We start from the raw sequence: 17381 nt of genomic DNA, 5'->3' as shown, positions 1-17381 counted from the left end.
GGGAAAATCAAATTAATATCTCCTTTTCCTATTAATTTGCTTTGCCTTTCTTCTTTTTCCTCCCCATTCTGGAAAAGCAGCTTATAATTTGAATATTGTTTCTTGAATACAAAATCAATACAAAAGCCTCTATAGACAGATAAGGGATTTTATACTTCAGTGCAGGATTTTCCAACGTTGGCATTAAAGATGCTTAGGAGGCTTGTTAAAACACAGGTTGCTGGGTCCTGCCCCCAGAGTTTGTTTCAGTAAGTCTGCCACTGAGCTGGAGAGTGGAGTAAAACTCAGGGATTTCTTTTTTTTTTTTTTTTTAATTTTTTTTTTCAACGTTTATTTATTTTTTGGGACAGAGAGAGACAGAGCATGAACGGGGGAGGGGCAGAGAGAGAGGGAGACACAGAATCAGAAACAGGCTCCAGGCTCTGAGCCATCAGCCCAGAGCCCGACGCGGGGCTCGAACTCACGGACCACGAGATCGTGACCTGGCTGATGTCAGACGCTTAACCGACTGCGCCACCCAGGCGCCCCAAACTCAGGGATTTCTAATGATGCTGCTGATGCTGTCCCAACCCACACCTGAAAGCCTCTGCCTTACTACAGGTAGCAACTCAAAATACTCTCTTCCTTGTGTGGTACTCGAGAAACCCTGACTCATTCTTGCCTCATCACACTGCTGCCCAGATGTGGTGAAAATTCAGGCCTGCACTGAAATCCCACATCACTCATGATTAGTCACATGCTTCAGGAGACTCTGACCCTCAGCGGCTTATGTGAGAATTAAGTGAGAACATATAAAGTTAAATGGCTACCAAAGTTAAAGGCCTGATGAGAAATCCAAAAGTCCACTGGTTACCGACACAAAGCCTACGGGAGCCAGAGGGATTAGCTTAAATGAGCTCATTCCCCCATTTGTTAAGTGTGCTCAACATGGACGCCTGATCAGGGCAGAAATCATCCATCCACAGTCACTAATCAGTTTCTTTCATATTTTAATATGATTGCAATCTTAGTGATAATGGGAAATTTTACAGATTTCTTTTCAGATTACTTTTTTTTTAAGTAGGTTCTACACTTTTTTTTTTTAATACAGCAATTTTACAGATTACTTTTTTTTTATTGGAGCCCAACGCAGGGCTTGAACTCATGAACCTTAACCAACTGAACCACCCAGGTGCCCCTCATTTTACAGATTACTTCATAAAAGGAGACAAACAGTAAGCCGTTGTTCTAATGTAGTGCTTCTTAAAGTTTTTTAGGTTCTGAACTTTGAGAAACTGAGGAAAGCTATGGACATTTTCCCCAAGTAAATACACACGGTTTGTTGGGGGAACAGTTCAAGACCTCCTGAGAGATCTGTATTCTCCAAATTCAGAACCTCTTGTTCTAAGCGCTTCAGGTTGATCCCCTGCTAGTAAATGAGCTTTCCACAAACCTAGGATCTGAAAGTCTCCCTTCTGGGAGGATTTCAGAATCAGGAAGGGCTAGGTTCCCCGCCTTAACCTGACAGAGTCTGTGTCTTTAACTTAATCTTCTTTTGTCCTAGAATTGTATTCATTTTAGCTGTTGTGAAAAATTACCACAAACTTCGCAGCTTTAGAACAAACTTATTACCTTAAAGCTCTGGAGGTCCGAAGTCCTAAAATCAGAGTGTCAGCGAGGCTCTAACAGAGAATCTGTTTTCTTGCTTTTGTTTTCTTGCCTTTGTGAGCTACAAGAGGCCTACTTGCATTTATTGGCTGGTGGTACCTGCCTCTGTCTTCAAAGCCAAGGGCCTAGCTTTCTTAAATCTCTTTTTCACCTTCGTATCTCTGGCCTTCATTCCAAGGTCTCTCTGGCTTTCCTCTTTCCCTTTGTGAGGCTTCTGTGATTACACTGGACCCACCTGAAAAATCTAGGATCCTCTTCACATGTCAGTATCTTTAACTTAACGATTTCTGTAAAGGCCCTTTTGTATGTAAGGAAACACATTCCCAGGTTCTGGGAATGAAAACAAGGATCATGGGGTATGTGTGTGGGAGACATTATTCTGTCCACTAAAGCATTCATTTTATTATCATCCCTCTAACATACACTAGCTCTTGGTTGATTATCATTATTTACACTATCAGTCAAATACAATTAATAACTGCGGATTTCAGTTAAACATTTTAAACTTACTAGTAGTAAGGAAGGACACCGAGAGCTGCTCCACGAAGTGTAAAAAACTTCTAAACTTAGATATTTATACACATAAATTAATAACGTTTTTAGTTCTCAAATCTAAAACTTGCACATTGTGGACACATGGTCAAAAGAGCCTATATTTTCAGAGCAACTGAAAAAAATAAATAGAAAAAAAACAAACTAGTTTATCTTAAAAGCACATGATGTAATCCATCGAAAATTCTTGCACTCAAATATAGAAAAACACTATGAAATGCAGGAAGAAAGACATGATTTCACAGAAAGATTGTCAAAAATAAAATGTCATTTTTTTAATTGACTCCATGTTCAATACGATTTTTAAGATAACATGATTTTAAGCTGAATTATTAGTATAATATTTAGAAAAGGAGATAACATTCATTCAAAAAAGATTATTTTCATTTTTTAAAAAATTTTTAATGTTTATTTTTTAAGAGAGAGAGAGAGAGAGAGACAGACTGCAAGTGGGGGAGGGGCAGAGAGCAAGGGAGACACAGAATCCGAAGCAGGTTCCAGGCTCAGAGCTGTCAACACAGAGCTGGACATGGGGCTCAAAGTCACAAACCATGTGATCATGACCTGAGCTGAAGTCAGACGCTTAACTGAGCCACCCAGGCACCCCTAAAAGGATTGTTTTTAAAGCATCTATCCACCAGACACTATGCTAGATAATGAGGATACTCTCTACTTTGTACTGTTACTATGTCCTCATTTTTAAAAATTTTAGATTCATAAAACCTGAGTAAAAAAAATCACAATTACAGGAAAAGGCCTAAGCTTTAAACTCAATAAAATCTTGGTACAATGAATTTTTTTTTCTGAATTATTGTATCTGACCATGCAGTTTTATTAGCAAAAATGCATTTAAAACTTTTTTTCTATTATTGGTTGCACCACGCAAGGTTTTAAACCATCTGCTTTTCAAAATGCTCAATTTAACATCACCATCTGCTGAAGGGGATTAAGAGCACAGTTACCTTGATGAGCCCTGAGTAACGTACAGAATTAGTGAATCACTATATCATACACCTGGAACTAAGTTAACACTGTTTTAACTGTAGTGGACTTTTAAAAAATTTTTAAAAGGAAGAAAATTCTGACACATGCCACAACACAGATGAACCTTGAAGACATTTTGCTAAGTGAAACAAACCCTCTGCAACATTTGAAAACTTCTTTTTTTTCATTTTGCCCATATGTCTCATGAACATCTCTCATTACACACTACAGTATAACCAATTACAGAATTTACCTGCTATCATTACTTTTAGCTAAACTTTTTTTTTTAAAAAAAATTTTTTTTTTCAACATTTATTTATTTTTGGGACAGAGAGAGACAGAGCATGAACGGGGGAGGGGCAGAGAGAGAGGGAGACACAGAATCGGAAACAGGCTCCAGGCTCTGAGCCATCAGCCCAGAGCCCGACGCGGGGCTCGAACTCACGGACCGCGAGATCGTGACCTGGCTGAAGTCGGACGCTTAACCGACTGCGCCACCCAGGCGCCCCTTTTTTTTTTTTTTTTAATTTTTTTTTCAACATTTATTTATTTTTGGGACAGAGAGAGACAGAGCATGAACGGGGGAGGGGCAGAGAGAGAGGGAGACACAGAATCGGAAACAGGCACTTTTAGCTAAACTTTTAATAGGTTGAGATTTTAAGCTGCAAGAGTAGTAAAGATGGCATTATAAAAATCTTTTAAACCAATAATTATTTACACGATATTCTAAATTGTCTCAACCTTTTCCACAGACTCATTATTGGATTTGGGATGGACACATATTTTTAAAATCCTGAGTTGATGCATACATAGGCAGATGCATAAGAGTTGTATGACAAGAAGTAATTAATTCCTCTTCTTCAATGAAGAAAACATGGGAAAAAATAGAAAAACATGAGCGGTGACTGGTGAGTTTATCAGGCTGCAGACTCAGGTGCACAGGAAGGGAACCCAGGCCTTGGTCGCTTTGATCACTTGACGCTGGCATGAGCTGACCTGTCCATCATCCCACTTCCCCCATCTGGTCTGCAGATCAGGCCAGAGGCAGGCACATCAGTGGCAGCTGAGCTTCCTCTCCAACTATGAAGCTTTTTGTTCCAACTCTTTCATTATGACAATGACCCTCTAAAAGCCTTGGAACAATACTTGGCTGGGCTCCTGAACCATGCTGGCACAATTAGAATTCTCTCAGACTATCTCAGACCGCTTTTGCTTAGACATGCCACAGACAGTTCCTACCACACCACGCCATATTGGATAAAGGGGTCCTTGACGTCTTGCTGCCTCCCAGGGCTTTACTTGAACTGGGGTTCAGACTAGCCCCCTCCAACCACTGCTCTAATTAGGGTTTCTACTGTTCTGTTCTTTCCTGGTATTTGGCCTCAAACATCAGCTGTTGTGATTCCCTGGGAACCACAACAATATTGAACCCTTTGGTATCCCCTACCACCCCCCCCCCCCAACTTCTAGTCTGGTAAACTGGAATATTATCTCCAGAGACGGGAAACAGTAGCCCTGACTGACTTTGCAGCTAACCCTTGTGAAACTCAAAAGTTATGTATTGACTGCTTTGTTCTGTGTTCTGCTGTGTTCTTCTTTGTTCTGTGTTCAGGCCAAATCTGAGGTAATGGCTGCCTGTTGCCCTAGCTGGGTAGGACGATGGTGAGGAGACAAGGGGAAGGGAGGAAAAGCTGGTTCCTGGGATAACTAGGAGGTGGATACATATTCAGAGTCTTAGTCTCAAACTTAAAAACACAAGAAAAAGGACAAATGTGTGAGTGAATATTTGGAGGGGAAGCACTTAATTTATGTGGAATTCTTGAAATTACAGGAGTTGTGAATGAAAATAGCTCCACCTGAAAGGGCATAGGATTGAGGCTAGCATAGGAACTTACCTATTCAGGTGAGAGGGAGAAAAGTGTTGGTTAGTAAACCAGCTTTTCAAGGTTTGTGTAGTTTGATTTGTTGTAATTTTTTCTGATAAAAGTTAAATTTTAGATTTTTAAAATGCTATGAGGAATGACAATGGGCTGGCCAGAAAGGAATTCACTCCCATTTTTTACAAGTTCTCTTCTGGTCACATGGTGGTTGCAAAATTTTTACCTCAGGAGGGGTGCCTGGCTGGGTCAGTCAGTGGAGCATGTGACTCTTGATCTTGGGGTTATAGTTTCAGACCCGAGTTGGGTGTAGAGATTACAAAAAAAAAATCTGGGGCTCCTAGGTGGCTCAGTCAGCTAAGCGTCCGACTTCGGCTGAGGTCATAATCTTGCACTTTGTGGGTTCAAGCCCCACATCAGGCTCTGTGCCACAGCTCAGATCCTGGAGCCTGCTTCGGATTCTGTGTCTCCCTCTCTCTCTGCCCCTACCCCGCTTGTGCTCTGTCTCTCAAAAATGAATAAATGTAAAAAAAAATTTTTTTTTAATAAAAAATAAATCTTAATTTTTTTTATTTCTGAAAAAAATGAAAAAAAAAATAGGGAGAATTTGTCCTTATCATCTTCTCTCCTTCTTGTTGAAGACTTTCAATCCTAAACCTCAGACACTGCCAAATATTATGAAAAGTTGTCTTTCTGTTTTTCTTAAATTTATATATATTTCTTTATTTAAAAAAAATTTTTTTTTCAACGTTTATTTATTTTTGGGACAGAGAGAGACAGAGCATGAAGGGGCGAGGGGCAGAGAGAGAGGGAGACACAGAATCGGAAACAGGCTCCAGGCTCTGAGCCATCAGCCCAGAGCCCGACGCGGGGCTCGAACTCACGGACCGCGAGATCGTGACCTGGCTGAAGTCGGAAGCTTAACCAACTGCGCCACCCAGGCGCCCCTATATATATTTCATTGTTACTGAAGTAATGCTTGTGTTTTGCTAGACAATTGTATTTTTCAACGCACAATATAAATTTTATTCTATACAACAACAAGGAAAGAATCCAGGCACCAGCCCCAAAGGGCCTTATAATCTCCTGTCTAAGAAAATAATCCACTTAGTTCCATGGAGAATAAGATGCCATGATTCCATAAGGGGAATGATATGAAATTGATAACCTGAGCATAGGTCCCCCAGGGACACAGAATGACCCCAACCTATCCTGGGCACTCAGGAAGTATGCTGTCAGCTACTGACACCAGGAGAGCAGCAACCCATACAGAGATATCCTTACTCATGCAATCTATTTTGGCATTTGAAGGCTTATTTAATCCATCTCTTAAAGAATCGTTTACAGAAGGTAATGCATGACAGTGTTTATTCTTATAAATTATTTCTTCACGATAACAGCCACATCCAATTTCATTGTCCTTTTCCCCTTCCGGTTATGGCTTAGTACTACTGCTAATAACGTCAGACTTTGTGCTTGACTTACATTTGAACCTGATTTAGCAGCTTTCCTCGAAGTCCCTGATGTGTTTCCTAGTAGATACTGAGCACATCAGGATACTTTCAATGACAGGTAATAGGAACCCCAGTCAAACTAAAGGGACTTCATTGCTTCCCATAACTAAAGGTCTAGATGAAGAACAAATTACTTGAGAGGTCCAATTTGGGATTTTGCTCCATTTCTCTGCAGTGCTCAACTCTACGCTTCTGTATGTGGTGTTTTTTTTTTTTTTTTTTTTAATTTTATTTTTGAGAGAAAGAGAGAGTGCAAGCACGGGTAGGGGCAGAGAGAGAGAGAGGGAGACCCAGCCTGGGAACAGGGTCCACCCAGGCTCTGAGCTGTGAGCACAGAGCCCAAGGCCCGGCTAGAACTCAGGAGCCATGAGGTCATGACGTAGCCAAAGTCCGACACTTAACCAAGTGAGCCACCCAGGCATCCTGTCAATTGCCACATTAATTGTAACACTGCTGCCTTCAACAGTTAGGGCAAATGGCTTCCTCATTCCCCTCTGGCTAGAGAGTGTGGCTTTCCATTGTTCTCTGTTAAAAGTAAGAAAGGACTTTCACGGAAACCCCCAGGAAACTTACCAAGGTGCCTCATTAATGAGAATGTGAAACTCATTTCTATTCTTAACAAGCCCACTTAACAAGGGAATATCAACAGCAACTTGTTCTACCCCATAAACTGAGGTCAATTACACAAACCTTATAATTGATAGAAGGAGAAAATCATCATCATCACCATCATCATCACTATTTCAGATAGGTTAAGGAAAGTAAACATACTGGCCTTCATTTATGGACTTCTTTTTCCTATTAGAGACTCCCACCCCTGCATCTTGCCAGTAATACTTTGGTGATCTATTCCCTCAGCATTGAGCTTCACATAGTCTTTTCTGAATTTGTATGCCTAACTCCTTCATTTCCATGCTCCTCCTACAAGCCTTCTCAATCAAGCACACTACCTCTTCCTTGGTTCTGCTAAATAAAGGTGAATGAATATCCTGTATGGTATTCATTCCTGTTTTAACTTGCTGATTGATTGACACTTAGATAGCTTTGTGATGAACAATATGAGGGAATATTATTTGTTACTTATGATCATTGTTGTCATGTCTGGATTATTAAAGTTTGGGAATCCACCTCTTCAGGAATGTAACCCTCTACTAAAATCTTGTTTCCATGGGAAAATGACTGCATTTTTATTATTTCCATTGCCATTAAATCCATTTATTATTTGAATTAGTATATGGCTCTAAACTTAGATACTGGTTTTTCCAAATTAATGTGTTCATTCATTCAGTAAGAATGATATTGCATGATCTAAATCCTGTACATATGAAATAGCCATCTGTTTTTGCAAAATGAAAATTACACACAGTTGTGTATATTCAGTAGGTAGACGCAACAAGCATTTTTTTTTATTACTGAGTGTACCCAGAACCTTCACATTTGTTGTCCATTTCATCTTCACAACATTTTTGTAAGATTTATACTTAGAGTTATGGATTTATAACTCCTATTTTACAGGTGAGGCAAATAAAGGTTAGAGAAGTGACTTCCCAAAGGTAACCCAACTAGGTAAGCACTGAGGCTATGAGAGAAGAGAACACAGTAAACCTGACTATAATTACACTTTACTCCTGAGTTTATTTTTTATTTTTTTAATGTTTACTTATTTATTTTGTTTGAGGGAGAGAGAGCTTGAGTAGGAGAGAGGCAGAGGGAGAAGGAGACAGAGAATCCCAAACAGGCTCTGTGCTACCAGCCGGAGGCTTGAACCCACAAACCGTGAGCAAAACCAAGAGTCGAACGCTTAACCAACTGAGTCACCAAGGTGCCCACTACTCCTGAGTTTAAATAGAAAGTCATAATGCTGGACACTGGACAGCGCAATGTCAAGGTGGCAATGCATTTCCAAGAGCCACATATTAAAAGAATATTTTGGTATGCATTAAACTTCTACATCTGCAGTGTGGGCCAGTAGATATACACCACTGTTTGGGAAATTTTTTAAGAAATAAAAATCACTACAGATTAATAATAAGAAAGATCATCATTTGCTATTCCATAGAGTTTTTAGAACTTGTTAATCTGATATCTCTCTTACACAAAGACAATAATTTTCTTAAAATTGCCCAATATTTTACATTCCGAACCTAGACACAAGCCTATACGTCTCTGGGTCTTTACTGACCTTAACAGTTTTGAGGAGTGCTAGTCAGGTATTTTGGAAAGTGTTCTCATTTGGCATTTTTTGGATGCTTTTTCTCACGATAAGACTGGGGTTATCTGTGGGTTACTGCCCACAGTCTTTTTTTAGTCCAGTGTGAATGACTAAAGGCTAAGAAAAACATATGAGAAAACTGTATTATTGCTTTGTTCTTTTTATATATGAAACTTCTCCCATTTCCCAGAAAAAAATTAATTCCTTTTACTACAAAACCCCATTTGATCTAAATGGCTTTTCATGTTTTCATAGCAGATGCATTGTGATAGCTTCAGATAATGTTTTCTTCTTGGGTTTAAATAGAGTATGAAGGTAATTAAATAGCAAAATCAGATATTTTGATGTGGATCAAAAACAATTGGCTATTTATAGACTTCCTTTTTATTTTTATGTATTTTTATTTTTTACATTTTTTTTTAAATTTTTTTATTTTTGGGACAGAGAGAGACAGAGCATGAACGGGGGAGGGGCAGAGAGAGAGGGAGACACAGAATCGGAAACAGGCTCCAGGCTCTGAGCCATCAGCCCAGAGCCCGACACGGGGCTCGAACTCACGGACCGCGAGATCGTGACCTGGCTGAAGTCGGACGCTTAACCGACTGCGCCACCCAGGCGCCCCTACAATTGTTCTTAACAATACATGTGGCCAGCTTCCTTCCCCAAGTTTCTAGATGTTTTGTCTTACTTCCCAACTCTTTAAAAACGTAAATCCTTAGTGTCTTTTGTTTGAAAGGCATTTTGAATGTCATGCAGTCTTATTTTCTTTCTTTTATGTCATGAATTATTTTATGCGCTGATGGAAATTTTTTATAATCAAGAGAAAAGCAGAGAAACTCACTATCTCAATTTGTTACAATTACACAGAGGGCCCATCTTGGTCTTTATATGTATTTTCAATGTGGCTGGAGTTTCTTTTGCCTTTGAAGCAGTTTTCAACTGCTTAATTGTGAGGCTTCGTTTCCCCCATCCTGCTGTTGTTTCTTTGATAATCTGATCCCAGGTATTTTCCACTTTCCAGTAATTTCTGACAATGTTTTATCTACAGAAGACAGACTCTCTTGTCCGCCCCCCCCCATCTTTTAGTGGATTATTGTCTTCATAATATTCTGTCTTTTACTGTAATGGATTTGACAGGAAAGGTGTGGGTAAGGGAGTGAGATGTGTATGCTAAATTCACCATCATGATCTAATCTCCAAAGATTTTAAAGAGGAATTAGTAGAAAAGTGTTCAGATTTATTGCAGTAAAGAGCACCCATAAATTAAAAATATGTACATAAAGGCAAAGCAATTTTTTTTTTTTAAAAAATTTTTTTTTTCAACGTTTATTTATTTTTGGGACAGAGAGAGACAGAGCATGAACGGGGGAAGGGAGGGGCAGAGAGAGAGGGAGACACAGAATCGGAAACAGGCTCCAGGCTCTGAGCCATCAGCCCAGAGCCCGACGCGGGGCTCGAACTCACGGACCGTGAGATCGTGACCTGGCTGAAGTCGGACGCTTAACCGACTGCGCCACCCAGGCGCCCCAAGGCAAAGCAATTTTTTAATGGGAAAGGTAAAGAACACCAATCACCAGTATAAAAATTAAATGCTAATTTATTCATTCACTTAATATTTTTTAACAAACAACATTTATCCATTCTCAGATAGTGGGAGAATACACTTATTTAATTCATTCTACTTACCATTTAAAAACTTTTTTTCTCGGGGCGCCTGGGTGGCGCAGTCGGTTAAGCGTCCGACTTCAGCCAGGTCACGATCTCGCGGTGCGTGAGTTCGAGCCCCGTGTCAGGCTCTGGGCTGATGGCTCAGAGCCTGGAGCCTGTTTCCGATTCTGTGTCTCCCTCTCTCTCTGCCCCTCCCCCGTTCATGCTCTGTCTCTCTCTGTCCCAAAAATAAATAAACGTTGAAAAAAAAAAATTAAAAAAAAAAACTTTTTTTCTCTTTTAAAATTTTTTATTTTTGCAAAATTGATTATATTTTCTTTTTTGTTTTCCTTATCCTCAAGTTTGGCCTCTTATTTCTATGTTACTTATGGTTAACCTTTACATTTAAAACATATTTCAACCTTATAACCTTTGTTTTTCCAACAATGACAAAAAGGAACTACAAGATCTGCAAATTCTCTTCCAATCAAAATAAGCGTTTTAGCATGGGAGGCAACCTGAGGCAAAGCCAACTTTCCTTCTGGTTGCACAGGGAGCCGGGTTTATGGGCAAAGGAGCTTCCTGCCGAACTCTGCTCCACTTCTCAGTCCAGCTCCACACTCCCCCCTGTGGGAGAAAGCTCACTTTGCTGAGAGCTGTTCATGTGGTTCTAGCTTGAAGCAAACCTTGGAGCTTGGCACTTCCAGACTGAAAGAAGTGCAAGGGTGCTTATTACCCTGTCCTTGAGATAGTGTTCTCAGTTAACAACTCACAAGTCTGCTCACGCTCAAAGCCTTTTCCTGCCTCCGATCTTGGGGTTCATACCTGCATTCTTGTTCTAGTCCATTCTTTCTCTGTATCATTAGTGGTTTCTAGAGCTCTGTTGGATTTTATAATGAATTTGATCCCATTTATGCATCTTTCAAAAGTTCCTAAATGTTTCGAGCTTACCAGTTTTCTTGTTTTGCTCTCTCACACTTCTATGTTTCTTCTATCATCTGAATGTGAATTCAAGAGAAGGGCGATAGAAGTGCATATATTTTGGCCAGTCAGCTTCCTCTACTGGAAGTTTATAATTAAAAACATCAGAAAAAAAAAAAAAACACCTCAAAACACATACTAATGAAGATGATTTTATTGAGTTTTAGGACAGGGCAGATAAAAATCAAATAATGGAGTAAAAATAAACCCATTTTTCAAAACTAGAAACTAAATATTTAAAAGTACCTTTTTACTAAGTGTCTAAATTGTTACCCACTTATGTATCATTTAGAATCTTTACAACTAAAGCAAATATTAGTTATGCACTAAACCCCAAAATAGGTAAAACAAATAATCAACTAGAGTTTGTTTTGAATTAAAACAAATTAAAGTTCCTACTAAAAGAAAAGCTGCTGCGTATTAAAGAAAATACAGCATATGTTGATTAATGTCCATTCCCTTCCTCCTTTAACGTTAAAGAATCACACTCTCCTCTCTTCTCACCTGTCCTAAGAAAACATATGAAAATCCAATACGTAAAAAATCTTAAAGTTTGACCTCCCCTAACATGATCTGATCATAAAGTTCTTTGCTCAAGGGAACATAAGACTTTTTCAAGTTATCCATGAAATAAAGTGGGTCAGAAATTTTCAGTGGACTAAACCCTTCTTCCACCAAGTGAAACTTCTGTAGTTTGAATGTCCCTGTTGTTTCCATCTTCTCCTGTAAAATAATTGCCAGAATTAGTGGAATCATTTAATACTGTCTAAAATATATAAACAAAATATTCAGTAATGAGACTATAACGTTTAATTATAACACTTTCATAACCATTGACCATCTCTCTATTTACTACTACTAATTCAACATTAGAAATTTTAAAATGCCCTCTAAAACACTGAAATCTTTAGCTCAATTTACCGCTGAGCTTTATTCAACCTGTAAGAATTACGAAAATTGTCGGGTCACCTGGGTGGATCAGTCGGTTGAGTGTCCGAATTGGGCTCAGGTCATGATTCGTGGCTCGTGAGTTCAAGCCCCACAGTGGCTCACTGCTGGCAGTCTGTCAGCAAAGCCCACTTCAGATCCTCTGTCCCCCTTTCTCTGCCCCCCTCACTTGCAGTCTCCCCAAAATAAATAAATATAAAAAAAAAGAATTATGAAAATCGTCAAAAACTAATTACACTTGATTATAAACCCTCTAAAACACACAGGCTTATCACTTTAATTCACTGTCAGTACATTATGTACAGAGAAAGCTATTAGACACCAAGAAGATAGAAGTTATAAAAGAGAACATTCTATTTCATAAAGCAGAATTCGATAAAAACCAGAAGGGGTAAAGGATGATCTAATACTTGGGTTGCCAAACTCTGCACTAAGGTGCTTTGCGGTATCCCTGGTGAACTTCCAGAGTGTCCAAGGGATATTTTAAATTTTCTAGGTAAACCCTGTGACATCTCAGTCACCACTTGCAAACTACTAGCTCAAGGTAGTTCACAGTTCCTATAGTAGTTTGTGATATATTCTTTCCAATGATGTCATGTCTTTATGAAACAGGGTTTTCAGTGGTCGGCATGATAAAAGGGAAGTACAGCCGAAAATCAATGTGGGACAAAGAATTAGGCTGGTTCTGTTCAGTCTGATCTAATCCCAGGGTTTGAGGAGTTGTATAATGCCCAATTTACATCTCTTTGGTACATCTGGTTATTAAAAAAACAAAGCATTTTTTCTTTCATGTTGTATGCATTACTTTTTCAAACAGCAACTAATGTGTTAGATTTATGAATTTGTTTTGACCCAAATACTGAATAAATCAAAGTTTAGGTATTTGCTTGACTGCAGAATACCAGGAAATATTTACTGAGACACTATAGATGCCATGAATCTAGAAAATTTCAGAAGCTCTGCTTTAAGGGATTTAAAGGAGATAAAATGGGGGCAGCTGGTTCGCTCAGTCAGTTAAGTATCTGACTTTGGCTCAGGTCACAATCTCACAGTTCGTGAGTTCGGGTCCTGAGTTGGGCTCTGTGCTGACAGCTCAGAGCCTGAAGCCCGCTTCAGATTCTGTGTCTCCCTCTCTGTCTGCCCCTCCCCCAATCCAGCTCTGTCTCTCTCTCTCTCTCTCTCAAAAATAAATAAACATTAAAAAAACACAACAAAAAAAGGAGATAAAATGTAACCCTTTGTGGTTGTTTCAGGCATGGAGAAGGAGCTTGTTTTAAATCAGATGACCATGTAGAGGTCCTTATAAAGGTTCTATGAGTAATATGGCCATTTTTATTCATCCTTCTGAACTAATTCAAGAGTCAAGTTCTCTGTGAATCTCCTTCCCTGACCTCATCCTCACTGTCCCCACCCTTTCCCAATACTGTCACCACAGATTTAGATCTGTGTAGAAACACATACTCTTTTTCTCATTTTTAGAAAATTAGAAGCTCACTGTACTTACACTATTGATGTTCAACCTTAAAAGAAAAAAGGTTTTATAATGTGCCAGGTATATTTCCCCAGATTAGGTAATTTTTCATTAGGTAATGAAAATGGTTTAATAAGATCTCATCTAATTATAATATTTTAATTAACATTACTCTCATTCTAACTTATAAAGAATATCACAAATTTTTATTGCTATAAACAATACTTTGAAGAACATCTTTATATATAACATTTGTTCATCTTTGATTATTTTCTAAGGACATATTTCAGGAAATGAAATTACTGAGTCAAAACATGTAAATTCTAAGAGTCTGATTATATATTTACCAAATTGTTTTCTAGATAGATTATAACACCTTGTGTTTCTACAAGCAGAATGAAAGGACCATTTAATTTCATTGTACCCATACTGAACAATACCATATAAAAATTTTTTTTGTAAATTTATTGGCCAAAAAAGTCATTTTTTAATTTGTGCTAAACGGACTTTGATAAGATTTTATTTTGATAATATAGTTGCTTTATTCATTTTGTCAGAGGTGACCTATGCTTTTTGCTCTGCTTCTATCACATCATTTGTAAGAATTCATTTGTTAAATAAATATTTCGACTGCCAACTATCATGCATTGTAATAAATACTGTAATAAATACAAATACTGTAATAAATATAATAGTCACGGCTCTAGTTCTTTGAGGTGTTTAGTGACACTAGAATATTTTCTAAGTTTGTCCAAGACTGATTTAGACTTCTAGAGTAGTTCAAAGCTAAAATATTTCTTCTGCTTCACGAAAGTAAATTGTAAGGTGCCCTAGGGGGAAAATGTTTAAGATATTATTTAATCTATCAACTGTGTACTCCATTATAGTACACTATTTCTAGGGTGGTATGGGGAGGGCCAAGAGTAAGTAGGATATGCTTATAAAAGGGAAAGAATTCTTGTGGTATCAGGAATGCTCATATCTTGACGGCAGTCAATGATGAATGAAGCAACATGGGTGATAAAAGTGTATAGGCCTTAAAACACACACACACACATACACACACACACACACACACACACACACACACATGCACGTGTGAATATAAGTAAAGCAGGAAATTTAATAAGATGGATAGATTGTATCACTGTCTATGTCCAGGTTATAATAGTTTTGAAAAAATGTCACCACTGGAGGAAATCAAGTAATGAGTACACACAGGATCTTTCTGTATTATTTCTCACAGCAGCATGTAAGAATGTTATACATTGTAGATCATTCTACAATGATCTCACTAAAAATTCCAGTTGAGAATGTGTTCCTTCTGCTTTACATCCACTTACCTTTAGTATTTCAGAGCATTTTAATGAAAATAATCTGAGGCAGTGTATACAAACAGAAAAATAGAAAATTATGTAAATATGTATTTATGACAGTTAAGATGATGTGTCCCACTGGCCAAGTAATGACAGGCCACAAAGATGCTCAACAAATGCTTTAAAGATGAATATGAGGCCATCAATTGCTCCCCTAGGAATGTAAGAGTGATACGACAAATGTATCCAGAAAAGCTCTATGTGATTGGATGTTAAGAAGTGATAAGTATGAGCTTTGGGTTCACAATACTAAATACATGAATGGCTGAATAAATGGGCAAGCAAACTGATAAAGTAGCTAAGTAAATTTTCTTTTTACTGTTTTTTATTCTAATAACCTAAGAAGAGAATGTCCAGCTCTCAAAACAAATACATTCAGAAATCCCTAAAGGTATAAAGTCCCAGAGGGAGGGTAGACAGAAGGAGATAAAAATTAAAAGCAGAATTGCTTAAAGCCATTTGCTTTTAGGCTCTGCACACATCCTGCAGACACCTTGAGGTCAGCTTGGTGGAACATAATTTTAGGGACAGAGCACCAAACGTCTTCACAAGGCTTGGGTGAGACGTAGTTTTGGCTTGAAACCATCTCTGAGGTCTTGAGTGAAGAGGCACAAAACGATCCCATAATGAGGACAAAGACAAAGACATCCTAGCATTTCATCACACTCCCTTCTATAATTAGGCTTCGAACATGGCATAAATTAGCATCCTAATGATTTTCAGTGTTCTTGAGATTTTCTAATAGAAATAAAGTGCTCACAATATCTAAAAGATAAAATATTATTTTGTAAGTAGACCATTTCCTGGATTCCTGCTCTTGTAGTCCAGTTGAGTCTTTACCCAAGTACAATTACCTGAATTCTTAAAGGTCAAGCAGTAAGATTACCTGAATTCTTAAAAATCTTGGGCAGGCATAAGCTGGTAGAAAAGATACAACTTGTTCATAAACTTTCTCCAAGTCTAACGACTTATTTGGTTTTAAAGTAATAGAAGCCATTCCTGCTTTTCCTTCATAATCTGAAAAAAAAGTTGGAAATAGCATTAATTTTACAGGTACTAGGTGATTTTTAAAACGGTCCTGTTAATTATATACTAATTGTTGCAAATAGAGACATTAATCGTGTCACAGCAATAACAATGCAACAGTAGCATAAATGAGTGGGTCCTTCCTGGAGCATATGATTTGCTCCCCAGAAATAAGTTATAAACAGGGAACGGTAGACTCTATTCTTAATCATCCACACCACAAAAATGAAATAGATGGGGTTGAAAACACCATAAATAACCCCTAGTTTACATCCTACAACCATTAATGTAAAATATTAAGAGGAGACATTTATTTACTGGTGAATATATTCCAGAAATATATCCATGTTAAGGGTCAATGCAAAAAATAAAAATAAAAGACAACATTGTTTTCAAATTTAAAAACTAGACTGCCATTTCCATAACTAATTACACAGATCACTTACTGCTGATCATGCCACCTATGGATTTTTCCAGGGAATCAGAATCTCCTATAGCTTTCCTCCAGCACCCAATGTCTGTTAGAGTAAATATCCCCTCCTCTGCCCTCCATTTAATACTCCCACCTCATGTGTCCTGGGCACCTACAAACATTAGTTGGAAAACATGGTTGTTTATCAAAACAGCACAGAAGAGCAAAGGGGCATAGCTATCCTCTAATTCCAACTTGGTAACTTTTCTTTGCCATTTTCGCCATCATGAGAAATCCTCTTCTGCATACTTTCAAAGATAAATGAGGCCAAACAGACTTTAAAATTATTTTTGAAGAAGACTCAACTTAGCTACAAGTCAGTGTCATAAAACATTTAAACTAGAACATGTCCACGTTTAGTAGCATGTATAAACTCTAGTCATAAAGAGAACAATAATAAACTATGGAAGAGCTGTAACTATTTTCGAGCAGTGAGTCACTGACCAGAGTTTCCAAGCTTTACCTAAAAATACACACATACATTAAAATTAAGTTGGTACCTGATGGGACCATGAAATTTGTTAGCCTAGTCTAGAGTCACTTGCCAAGACAAGACTAAGCTACTTATTTTAATTGATAAAAAAAATGAAATGTGGCATTAGTAAGATCATTGCAGAAGTGAAGAAATGTGGCACATTCTATTCGGAGAACTCTTCCCAAACCTGAATTATATT

The 17381-nt window shown here is 38.1% G+C and overlaps 1 protein-coding gene across 1 annotated transcript in view; it reads right to left on the bottom strand.

The window, feature by feature from the left end:
• Positions 1-11559: 11559 nt before the first annotated feature.
• SLC27A6 (solute carrier family 27 member 6) overlaps positions 11560-17381 on the bottom strand; it is a 75447-nt gene continuing 69625 nt past the window's right edge. The window contains exons 9-10 of the mRNA XM_047084176.1: positions 16096-16226; positions 11560-12137 (exon numbers count right to left, since the gene is read on the bottom strand). Coding sequence (XP_046940132.1) covers positions 11961-12137; positions 16096-16226 — 308 coding nt within the window. The 3' untranslated portion in view covers positions 11560-11960. The remainder of the gene's footprint in view (positions 12138-16095; positions 16227-17381) is intronic.

Source organism: Lynx rufus, unplaced genomic scaffold (genome assembly GCF_022079265.1).
Source record: "Lynx rufus isolate CCGP_SWC_20201006 ecotype Redwood Valley unplaced genomic scaffold, mLynRuf1.p SCAF_1, whole genome shotgun sequence".
Lineage (NCBI taxonomy): Eukaryota > Metazoa > Chordata > Mammalia > Carnivora > Felidae > Lynx > Lynx rufus.
The sequence above is the reverse complement of the archived record's forward strand: the minus strand, read 5'-3'. Positions and strand labels throughout refer to the sequence as shown.